This window comes from Bolinopsis microptera, chromosome 3 (genome assembly GCF_026151205.1).
Source record: "Bolinopsis microptera isolate Bmic1 chromosome 3, MBARI_Bmic_1.0, whole genome shotgun sequence".
Classification (NCBI taxonomy): domain Eukaryota; kingdom Metazoa; phylum Ctenophora; class Tentaculata; order Lobata; family Bolinopsidae; genus Bolinopsis; species Bolinopsis microptera.
Genome location: NC_087074.1, coordinates 11572975 through 11586003, shown reverse-complemented (window position 1 = coordinate 11586003; position 13029 = coordinate 11572975). Strand labels below are relative to the sequence as shown.

General features: G+C 37.9%; 1 protein-coding gene across 1 annotated transcript; it reads right to left on the bottom strand.

The window, feature by feature from the left end:
* Positions 1 to 1001: 1001 nt before the first annotated feature.
* LOC134813296 (uncharacterized) lies at positions 1002 to 11850 on the bottom strand. Its single transcript, XM_063820985.1, has 8 exons — positions 11681 to 11850; positions 8720 to 8954; positions 8415 to 8572; positions 7786 to 8238; positions 7293 to 7533; positions 6975 to 7126; positions 2020 to 5221; positions 1002 to 1722 (listed from the first exon to the last, which is right to left on the bottom strand). Exons 1-7 carry the CDS (start codon positions 11793 to 11795, stop codon positions 5181 to 5183), a joined length of 1395 nt encoding a protein of 464 aa, XP_063677055.1. The 5' UTR covers positions 11796 to 11850; the 3' UTR covers positions 1002 to 1722; positions 2020 to 5180.
* Between the last annotated feature and the right edge of the window lie 1179 nt (positions 11851 to 13029).

The window sequence follows — 13029 nt, the reverse complement described above, 5'->3', positions numbered from 1 at the left end:
TAAGGTATGAGGGGTAAGGTAGGAGGGGTAGGAGGGGTAAGGTATGAGGGGTATGAGGGTTACGGTACGAGGGGCTAGGTACGAGTGGTACGAGGGGTAAGGTATGAGGGGTATGAGGGTTACGGTACGAGGGGTATGAGGGGTAAGGTAGGAGGAGTAGGAGGGGTAAGGTATGAGGGATAAGGTAGGAGGGGTAGGAGGGGTAAGGTATGATGGGTATGCGGGTTACGGTACGAGGGGTATGAGGGGTAAGGTATGAGGGGTAGGAGGGGTAAGGTATGAGGGGTAAGGTAGGAGGGGTAGGAAGGGTAAGGTATGAGGGGTATGAGGGTTACGGTACGAGGGGTTAGGTACGAGGGGTACGAGGGTTAAGGTACGAGGGCCGGGTATGAGGGGTAATATACTGTAAATACAGCAAGATAAAATCAAATCAAGCAGAACGTAACACCGAGTGAGACCCAACAAAAACTTTACTACGTCAGCTACAGTTTGTAGTTGAATTTGGTCTGTGTCCCAGCAGTTGGACACCAAGTTGTGAAAACCTGTAAACACGAATCTTTAGATGAAGGCTGAAGGGTTTGATTTATCATTAGTTTTAAACTAATTACAACACTACAAATCTATTACATTTATTGAGAAAATTATGTAATATAACGCGATGGAAGTTCTTTAAGCGGGCAATTCCAGTCCAAACCCTGGATACATGACATAAAAGATTCGTTTTCACTTGTTTGCATGAAAAGCATTAATATTGAAGTCTCTAAATAAAAATGTAATCTAATAAAAATTTAACACCATTTTAGAATAATTTCAAATTATATCTGTTTTTTTATATGTTCATGTTTTCTCACTATTATCTATTTCTTTTTTGTTGTTGATTTGAGGCTCCGGCCAATTTATTCTATTATTACTATTTACTTCTGTTTCGAAGTCTTATTTAAACTTTTGAAGGTTTAATACAACTTTTAAAAATGGTCTGATAAGAAAAGTAAAACAATTCCTCAGAGCAATAAACCAGATAGCAAACTAATTGATACAATAATAATCGAGTCTGAGTTTATTAATACATAAAATATAATCGCCTTCCTTAAAAATTATGCTGATGTTAATTCAAAATTTCCATCTGTGTATCTAAATCGTTGGTCATGTATTGCACACTTGAAACACATCATTTTTTTCATTTAAATGAATGCCAGTGCGCTAGTTTCACGATATAAATAATTACACGTAAAAGTAGTGAAGTATCAACCAACAATGATAAATCGCCATGAATTGAAACAGGTAAGCTATAATTATAACAAGAAATTACACAACCCATCAAAAACTTCATAAAACATCACCATTAACCCCTCTAGTAGAGAGTCATGAGTATTTCCTCTGAGTCGATATTCATACTTAAGTCGCTATGTTTCATCATGTTTAGAACTTAGAGTCTTCCCAAAAATAAGGTGGGTGATTAAAATTAAACGAGAGACACTAAAGAGCGGTGCAACCAAACGGAAGATGTTACCGTTCCTACACCTTTTCATGATGTCAATGTAAACTGTATAATAATTATTATATAATCAATGTTCACGCTTTTATAACAAGCATTTGTATTCCATAATCAGTTGCTGGTGATGATCACGTTGTAGCTTTTAAGAAGAGAGTTACATTCGGTCTCCAACAGCAGGGATAGTACTGTCCATTTTTATAGGGTAGTTTGGAGAACGTAATAATTTCCTGAAAAAAGTGGGATGATAATTTCAACCAGAAATTTTACATTTTTTTAAATATCTATTAGCTAATTGATTGCTACGAAATTGCATAATTGAATCATTAAGTGTATGAAAGTATTTTAAAAACTGTGTATTTTTACTTTTTTTAATATCTATTATGTGTAAAATAATAAATTAAACATTTTTATGCGACGGGATAATACTTTATGGCTTTCAAATTTATTGCAGTTAATGTTATGTCTTTCAACTGTATTTACTGAAGCTACGTAATCCGAAATCATTGTACATCTAAAAACCTCACCTAGTGAATTAGTATTCCCATCTAAAGGGATGTTTCTGTGATTATATCCTCGGCAGGTGCAACAACTATTCCCTCTCCAATATAGTCAGCACCAGTAGCAGACACCACGGTTTCTACTTCGTTAAGTACTTTTTTTGATCCGGAAACAAAGTTTTTGGCACTTCTATCGAAAAACTGTCTGACAGTGTTGTCATATAGTAAAGGGTTAATGACAGAATTTAGGGGTAGCACTATCATAGCGAAGGTGACGTACCAATTTGTAGCATCGATTGAACCGAGATTATGAAGCCCACTGATGAATATAAATGGAACCCAACAAGCAAAATCCGTTGCTACGATCAAGGCAATCCTGTTGTGCATTTTCCGGCTTTTACGGAGAGCCTCTGGATTGTTGTTTTGTCCAGAACTCTTTGCTGATTTCCGACTTTTTATGATAATTAACAAGTATGACACGGTAATCACGACGAAGCAGAATAAGTTGACACCTAGCATTAGCCAGACTATCATATTTCCTTTAACGTCCACCATGTCCGCTCCTGTATCCGATGTTGTTCGACTTCTTTTTGGGTCGTCACTTCGAACAAAGTATTTAAAAAGGCAAACACCATCATTACCATAAAAGTGAACAGCATTTTTTTTCAAGCGTCCATACTTTTGGGTGAACATTCCGTCAACTTTATCACCAATCTCGGCCCAAGAGGTATCTGTAGAGAAACTGTCGTTTTTGTAGTAAGCCTTGAGAGTCTTGATGTGTTTTATCTTGTTTGGAAAACCGATGAAAAGCTTGTAGTCTGTATCATAGAAATAGCCTTGAACAAAGTAGTCCTCCAATGATGGTACCAATGGTATAATCGCTACCGATAGTGAGGCTGTAACGATTCCGATCACAATTAAAACAGCTTTTGTTACTGCTCTTTTATTGACACGGGTGGGACCTATCAGAGAACTATTCATGATTCCCCACATTCTGATCAAACTCAAAGCAAGCATCGAAAATAGGGAGAGTTGTGTACCAGCAGTGCTAATCACTCCCAAAAAAGAACAAACAGTACCTGATAACCACTCTGCTTGCCTCGAGCAATATTCCTTTCCGTGAATGATGCTGTCAAAAACTGATAGTACGATCAAGTAGACTCCTACAAGAAAATCTCCTATTCCAATTAGACAGACGAGAACCCTGGTGCACATCATGCTCCCTGTTTCGGATTCTCTTATGGAACATCCCATTTTGGTCACCACGATGACATTGAAAGTTGCTGCTGAAAGACCCAACAGCCAGCAAGCTAGCTTCAATGCCCAGTTGGTAATGATTTCCTTTCCACAGGACAGATTGCATTCATCTGAAAGATCAAAACAATCAAATCTACCATCACACTGTTGGGAACGAGATATCAACTGCTCTTTCACATCTGTCCGGTTTTTTGTGTCTTCACAGACTATATGGTTAGTACAGTTTCGTTCATCTGACATGTCACCACAGTTATCCACAAGGTCACAAACTTGGCTATACCTTACACATTTGGTATTTTTACATTGGAAATATGTATTTTCATACTCACCCATGTCAGACACAGTCGCAAAAGACAAAGTGGAATTATTAGCAAGGGTGAAAACTCTATCAGTATACTGACCAGGACATGAATCAAAGTCTAAGGGAGTGTTCGGAAGAGGACATGTAGAGTTTAGACATAAACCCATACAACTCAAGAAAACATAATATTCGCCAAACTGAAAATCGCAGTCAACTTCGGCGGTAGTGATATTAATTTTTATTCTTACACCAAAAGCATTTCCTGCTGGACCCTCAAATTCCTGAATATTACAAGTTAGATTTGCAGATTCCTCCATTGATTCGCACAAATCTCGCACGGCACAACTCTTGATGACTGCAGACGTATTGATACTTGGGAAATCTCTTGAAATCGTGCAGATCTCATTTTCGACTTCACAAGAGTTTATACCATCACAAAGAAAGTTAAACTCGACATAGCCGTTTTTGGAATCTTCAGGACACAGAAAAACATTTCGACAGGTTTCGTTTCCCAGGTATACTCTATCAATACCTTCTTGTTCGTCTACACAGTGTTTCAACTCAATGTTTCCTTTTTCATCTTCTCCATTAAGACAATCTGTTTGATTATCCGATAACCATGTGATAGGTATTGGCACATTTTTATCAGTATTGAAACTTCGACTGCAGTTCAAATAACCCAACGTTGTGGAGTGACATATATCAAGGGTTTCATCACCACCATCAACACAGTCCCTAACTCCATCACAGAGTTTGTGTTTATGGACAATACAGTCTGCTTTTAAATCGGATAGTGAACTACATTCATTTTCTAGATTATCGTCACATAAATCAATCCTATCACTGGTCTGCTTAAACTCGCTACCACAAACTACGTACTTTGAGACACTGGACATGAAACCATTGATCAGACAGTGACCACCCACTCTATTCACATCAGTGCAGTTTGTCTGATCTAAATAATCGTAACAGTACGGATATACTGGCATGATGACTGCTGAGGTAAGGGCAAATACACCACACCTAGTGTAGTTAAGTATGGGGATTGTCCTGTCGTTTCCATCAAACTTTTTATCCTGGTATTGAAGGCAGGTTTGTAGTGTCGTGTTCCCTATATCACAATACGTCTCATCTTCCTGATGAGTACAATGATCAGCTCCATCACAAATACATTGTACCGGAATATAATCACCATACTGACTATCACAGTAAAGTCCATATGTATGACCACCACAAAAACTTTCATCTTTACAGTTCTCCATATCACAATTATTGTCACACACAACTTCCTTGCTTCCCTCGATGTTACTCTGTGATGTATTCTCACCAGAATGATTTCCACAGTTTTGGTTACACTCAATAAAAGTTTTAATTCCTGCTTCATCCCTGAAAAAACCTCCGCAAAAGAAATCTCCTTCTTTTGATATTTTCGTATTGAACCCACACGCCTGATAAACATATGCATCATTCCTGCATAAAGTTGAGACACTTGAGAGTGTGTAACTCATAGTTTCACTGTCAACCAATCTGTCCTCTTTAGAATATGTATCATTCGAATAAGAACACTGGTGAAAGTACTCTTTTCTACTCGCATCATAACACAATTGCTTCAAAAATCCACCAATATTTGTCACAGTACACTTTGACTCCTCTGATTGTCGTTATCACATCCTGGATGAGTTCTTTTTGAAAATATATATATTTATATTAGTGGCACAGCTTACTCAGCACTAATTGTTAATATTAGTGGCACAGCTTACTCAGCACTAATTGTTAATATTAGTGGCACAGCTTACTCAGCACTAATTGTTAATATTAGGGGCACGACTGACTCAGCACTAATTGTTAATATTAGTGGCACAGCTTACTCAGCACTAATTGTTAATATTAGTGGCACAGCTTACTCAGCACTAATTGTTAATATTAGTGGCACAGCTTACTCAGCACTAATTGTTAATATTAGGGGCACGACTGACTCAGCACTAATTGTTAATATTAGTGGCACAGCTTACACAGCACTAATTGTTAATATTAGTGGCACAGCTTACTCAGCACTAATTGTTAATATTAGTGGCACGGCTTACTCAGCACTAATTGTTAATATAAGTGGCACAGCTTACTCAGCACTAATTGTTAATATTAGTGGCACAGCTTACTCAGCACTAATTGTTAATATTAGTGGCACAGCTTACTCAGCACTAATTGTTAATATTAGGGGCACGACTGACTCAGCACTAATTGTTAATATTAGTGGCACGGCTTACTCAGCACTAATTGTTAATAATAGTGGCACAGCTTACTCAGCACTAATTGTTAATATAAGTGGCACAGCTTACTCAGCACTAATTGTTAATATTAGTGGCACAGCTTACTCAGCACTAATTGTTAATATTAGTGGCACAGCTTACTCAGCACTAATTGTTAATATTAGGGGCACGACTGACTCAGCACTAATTGTTAATATTAGTGGCACGGCTTACTCAGCACTAATTGTTAATAATAGTGGCACAGCTTACTCAGCACTAATTGTTAATATTAGTGGCACAGCTTACTCAGCACTAATTGTTAATATTAGTGGCACAGCTTACTCAGCACTAATTGTTAATATTAGTGGCACAGCTTACTCAGCACTAATTGTTAATATTAGGGGCACGACTGACTCAGCACTAATTGTTAATATTAGTGGCACGGCTTACTCAGCACTAATTGTTAATATAAATGGCACAGCTTACTCAGCACTAATTGTTAATATTAGTGGCACAGCTTACTCAGCACTAATTGTTAATATTAGTGGCACAGCTTACTCAGCACTAATTGTTAATATTAGGGGCACGACTGACTCAGCACTAATTGTTAATATTAGTGGCACGGCTTACTCAGCACTAATTGTTAATATAAGTGGCACAGCTTACTCAGCACTAATTGTTAATATTAGTGGCACAGCTTACTCAGCACTAATTGTTAATATTAGTGGCACGGCTTACTCAGCACTAATTGTTAATATAAGTGGCACGGCTTACTCAGCACTAATTGTTAATATTAGGGGCACGGCTTACTCAGCACTAATTGTTAAAATTAGTGGCACGGCTTACTCAGCAGTAATTGTTAATATTAGGGGCACGGCTTACTCAGCACTAATTGTTAAAATTAGTGGCACGGCTTACTCAGCACTAATTGTTAATATTAGTGGAACGGCTTACTCAGCACTAATTGTTTAGTTTGATAGGGACGTTATAGATTAAATGATAAATTATCATTATAATATTAGATATTTCGAATCCAGAAAACTATCTTTATGCATGCAGCTTTAACAATATTTTTCCTTCTGACTGACAATGCATGTCTTACCTGCCCTAATATAATGAATATATACTGAATATAATGAATTCAGATATCAAGATTGGTGTAGAAGTAAAAATAAAACCTGTATTATTAAAACAGCGAAGCCAAATGCTGTCTCGATATTGACAGCTGTGTCTCATAATTCTAGAAATGCAAACTGATATATCCGTGTCATTGTCATTACATCTCACGTTATCCATTGTTATTGATACGTCAGTTTCATCTAGCCGATTCCTGGGTGATTTAATGGATATTTGCAAAATGTTCAGAAGTTCATGTATGATTTTATCCCTACCTAACGGAATCTGTCCGGTAGGGCTTCGGTTAGCTTATCTAAAAATATTCTCCCAGTGGACAATGAAATTACTTATATATATTAGTGTAATTAGTTAAAACTTACTCAGAAATGTATTTCATGTTTCTCGGGTAACTTCCCCAGTCTGCGAAGCGATGTCCTATAGACAAACAAAAAAGCTGTGCTGAATACCAGGTAAACGCGTTCTTACAAACGGTTCCATTTCGCTCTTCCCCGGTTTGCTTGTTTATAACTGTCGCTATCAGAAGACCTCCGTTATCATTTAATCTCTCTGTTCCCTCAACAAGGTTAATTAGATTTGCTCTGTGAAACTTCCAGCTATGCTCTGAAATGACAATGAAAAAAGTTAGTGACGATTCGTATTCCTCAAAAGAGGAAATTAAAATACCCTGACTACTTAATCCTACCGCTGGATTCTCATCCATTGACATCACTGAGCTAAATGATACACGCGGTTATTCGCCCTCAGCTGCAGTATCGGACGAAACACTGCCTGGTTTCGATATTTCTAAGCACCTCCTGAAAGACTGAAATAGTGCTCTTTCCTAATTAATAAATCAACGGCCCAATTACTAACCTATGTTGTACGAGTCTGAAGCAGAATTGTGGTCCGGGGAAAAAGATATACTGCTCACTTCTTTTCCCCATACATAGCCGCGCATATCAAAGATGGAAGGATCACACGTTTGAGAGGACATGACTTTCAAGTCAAGTACCTCCTCTCCATTACAATAAATTACCATTCCGTGACCACCTCTCATTATCACCCAGTGTTTGGACTGTTCTGCTGGTAGACTTGTCGGGAAGGGAATGGGATATAAGAAGTTATTGCAGCCAAACACAGCATGCTTTATGGTGGAATTGAACACGATATAAATACCTCCTGCGTATGCCTCTTTTTCGTCATAGTAATATATAATTGTCTCGTCATTACTACCAGCAGCACTGGTAGTTCTAATGTGCAAGTTGAAGTAAAGCGGCCCCACATCAATGGGTATCATCTTGCCAGATACCACAGAATTCCACATATCTGTACAATTTTTAGTTATGCTTAAATAAACAGAAAATGAAGTCAATTTCGAACTGTACCACCGGTGACAGAAATTTCAATGACGTCTGATAGTCATAATTTCAATACGAATATAATCAACAAGATGTAATGAACTTCATTATATCCTGAATTTACACAATGTAGGAATCCATCACCTGTTCCATTGTTGCAGTTCAACCACACAATATAGTTGTTATTGCAACCGTCTGCTGCTGAAATCCGCACATCACATTCATTTCTTTCGTCTCCATTTTCTACGTTTTTGCAGCTAACATTACTCAAGAAGATAGATCTGTCATGTTTTAACAACGCTCTGAATTAGTTCTAGTTATTATCAGAGCATATCTACCGAGATAACAAGTTATCAGAGCATATCTACCGAAATAACAAATTATCAGAGCAATTATCAAAATAAAATAACAAATTTAAATTAATGGTATACAAAAGAGAAAAAACTCACTCGGATATGAGTTTCAAACTGTTCGGTTTGTTGTCCCACATTCCCTGTTCGTTTCCAAAGTAGCGACAAAACGTATTTGCGTGGTACCAATTAAAGTTACCAGGACAAACGGTTCCATTTGTTGTTTCTCCACTTTTCTTATTAGTAAAATTCACAACGAGAAAACCTTCATTTCTTGTACGAATGACCGTACCGTTAACCTCACGAATCAGGGATGCTTTATAGAACTTCCAATCTGAAGTAGTGAGCAGTAAGAACAAAGGCTCGTAATGTTGCCCAGTTGCCTGTTGGCGTCCCCCGCCAAAAAAGCGCGTCCCTCCCCTCTTAAAGGAGAAACGTAAAATTTAACAAATTGATCGTAGAATCTTACTATATACAGCGAAACGATATATATAAATATGCCCGGATGATTGGTATTGTTTTATTATATACATGTCATGAAAAGGATAGTTTGCCCACCAATTTGATTTGTTTCAATTGTTCGAATTATAATGCCCCTGCTTAACTGCAGTCGAGCACTCTCTTTTGGAAACCAAGCAGCAACTATTTATTAGGTAGGTATATATATATACCCCACACAACCCCAGCCAAAAGCAACACCTCCGACCATTGCATCGATAAAAAGTATGGAAAGAACCCTCATTAAGTCTGATGAAACCAAGCCTTTAAAAGTATGCAATAACCACTGTTTAGAGCTTTACATAGAGAGAGTAACAAAAGACCTGTTACAAACAAACAGCTCTACCAGATCTAAGCTTCCTGACAATATCCCAGTAGAATCCAGAAAAGCCTTATCAGATATGGCAAAGTGGAAAGATATTGTCATCAGACCAGCTGACAAAGGTTCACAATACTTCTTTTTGGACCGAGAAGACTACATCAAGAGGGTTAAAGAACACCTAGATGCAGAAACCTTTGACACTGTTCAGAAAGAAGAAGCCGAGCATGCTACAAAGCTAGCAATATCAGATTGGATAGCAAAGTATCATGAAGAGCCTGGTTTAACGGAAAAGGTCTACAAATGGGTTACACCTGATGACTTTTGTAAGCCCGGGAACAACTATGTCAACCCTAAAGCACACAAGCCAGAGAAGAACTACCCTGGCCGTATGATTAGCACAGGATGCGCATCAGCAATCAAGATAAGAATCTCTCTGCACTTACAGCATACGAGCTTACTAAGGTTGATCTAAAATATGCCATCCAGGATAATAATCATATACACTAAGAATACTCGATGACTTAAATAACTCTAAATCCCTTGAGGGCAAGACAGTTATTCATGCATCCTTTGACATAGAAGCTATGTTCCCGAGTATCCAAAAGGCGGTGGGATTAAAACAATGTAGGCTCCATTTAGACAAGAGAGAGGACCCAATACTCTCTACAGATTGTATAATAGATGCCTTAGAGACAACTCTAGACAACAACCTAACAGAGTTTGAAGGTGTCATATACAAGCAGAAAAAAGGAACTGCAATGGGACCAAAGAACGCTTGTGCTAATGCGAATACAGCCATCGACAAGATAGACAGAGATGTTATGGAAGGAACTTGGAGCCACCCCCTCTCCTATGGGCCAGATACCGCGATGATGTGTATGTCCATTGGACCCATGGACAGGAAATGCTCGAGGAATTCCACTTATGGCTCAATTCTAGAATGCCAGGCATCAAATTCACGTTGAAGGCTTCTTTAGTTCCCACCTCTTGCCATCCTATATATACCATAAAAAACATACCTTATAGCACTGCACTTAGAATTTTCAAACTGACTTCTGAGCATGATGAGTATATACAAGCACGAACACAATACATTAGCTATCTTGAGTCAAGAGGCTATAGCACAAGCTTAATTAACCAGGCCTTTGATAAAGTGTAAACCAAGAGCAGGCTCTCCTATTATCAACAACGGAGACAGAAGGAGGATGACAGTAGCAAAGGGAGACTCATTCCCCTTGTAACAGATTTCAACCCAGGTCTCCCCAACATAGGACGGATTCTAAACTCTCACAAGCACATCCTTCGTCTAGATCTCAAGCTTTGCAAGGTGATTGACCCTGATGGTATTTTCACCTCTTTTAGAGGGACAAAAACATTTCAGGAGATTCTTATGCATAGCAAACTCCCTCCTGTTGAAGAGCCAGCTGTAGAAGATCCAGGCCACGCCTCTCCAGACACAGCTGAGGATTCTGATTCTGGAGGTTGCTTCCCTTGTGCTAAGAAATGTGATCTCTGCAAAAACTTCCTGAAACCATCAACCACAATCGGCAGTTTCCACACCAACCAAGTATTCAGTATCAAAGGACGATTAGACTGTGATACCAAAAATATTGTTTACATAGTTAATGATATTAATTGTAAGTTAAGTTATATAGGATGTACTTCAGACTCTCTAAAAGTTAGATTAAGGAACCATAAATCCCACATTAAAACTCAAAGAAGGACTTGTGAATTTTCCTACCATTTCATAGATAATGAGATTTTGCACAATCTTGACCGTACCACCACTAAGTTGTTTACCAGTACTTTAAGTAAGGAAATTAATGTTTCTATTATAGAGCAAGTTGACGTAGGGAATTTTGAGCAATGTGCCCAGGACAGACTAAGGCATCAACTTTAACACGACGTTCCGCAAAAACCGTAAAAGATATAAAACTGAAAATAAAAAAATTGGCCAAGAAATAATAATTTTAGTGCCCAAAATTTGGACCCACAAGTGGTGTCAAAAACGCGAGTTAAATAGGTAATAATTATTTAAGTCTCTTGAGTCATCAGTCTTGTGACACCACTTTAGGGTTAGACGGGTTCCTGCTAGTTATAATAAAGGACAAAAGGTGAGCTGTGTCATTAAGATTTAATTGAGAATGAATATTTGGCTCTATAGAAAAGATAACTGTATATTGAATAACTGTATATTGAATAATACATAATGTTAAAGTAGCTTTTAGAAAGTGACTCACCCTGGTGCTCTTGTACAATTGCTTCTTCTGCTGTGTCCTCAGTTCTTACCCCATGATTAAGGACCAGCGTTAAACTGCAGATTGCAGATAATAATAACGATACGCCTCGTATCATTGAAAAAGAAGCCTGCTTTGATTCTCATCAACTTTAGTAATCTCGTAGAACAAAATTACGGGAAGAAATATAATCGTACGGTATACCGATACGAACCGTGAATCTCGTTCCGGCCGGATATCTGGCTTTAATATCCAGTTCCGGTTTCCAAGAATTTGGCCGAATATTCAACCGGACATTTCTTTTTAAAATGTATTTTTAACATCCTGAAAGATACATTTTTCGTTAAACATTTTGACTCAAATCCTTGCAAACAAAATTCGAAAAATCTGTAGACATACTTGGGAGACACCTAAGACACGGATAAGGCAGAAACAAGTTGGAGCAAAATCAAAAAGAATATGACAAGAAATCACTGTGCCTTGCTCGACTTCATCGTAGAGTGTGTTCTAGAAATTAAAAAAAGGACAATTACAAACTCTTTCACTATCAAGGTCGGTGCGGTCGTCTCGACCTTCTGTCAAAGGATATTCGGTATTGTCCATGGCGTTCCTAATGACTTACACAATGGTTCCCGGGGAGTTTAATTGCCACAACATAGCAGGAACTCTCCGCTTGCAATGAATAAAACATGTCATCAGTCATTGTTCTAATTGGTAATTGCTTCCTCTCTTTAATATGTAACATTATATTACAAAAAGCCACAATTAAGGGACACACTTAGTGTAACAATGATCGTATTTAGACCTCGTATATCAGATAGAACCCGCCGCAAGACAATTACAAGCTATTATATCACAAATGATATACAAAACCATCGATTAAACAACTTTTCGAATGTCCATTTCATAAAAACCTTAATCATTTGGCTTTGTCAGAGTTTTTTCGTCATTATACCGAAAAAACCAGTCCCATAACTCACCTTTTTCTTGAATAAACCGTTGTTAAATTACCCACAGACACACACTCACACATTTATTAGGATTATTAGTGTAGATAGACTAGTTTCCAAGGTCGCAATTGAAAAAGCGCAATAGTATGAACCCGCATTGAAGCCTGCATACAAAATCATCCAGCAATCAAAAACAATTGTAAGTGATTGAAGAACACACCTAAAACAAAATAATAAAACATTGCCACTGCGGATGAAGACACTCAAACATAATTAACAATGTTGCAACCGGCAGGTCCACTACATTATGTAAAATAAGACTTCATTTGTAGTTCTCCCAGAGACCCTTTTCAATTAGAGAGTTGAGTAGGCTAGAACCCACACTCACGCGAGATGGTTGTC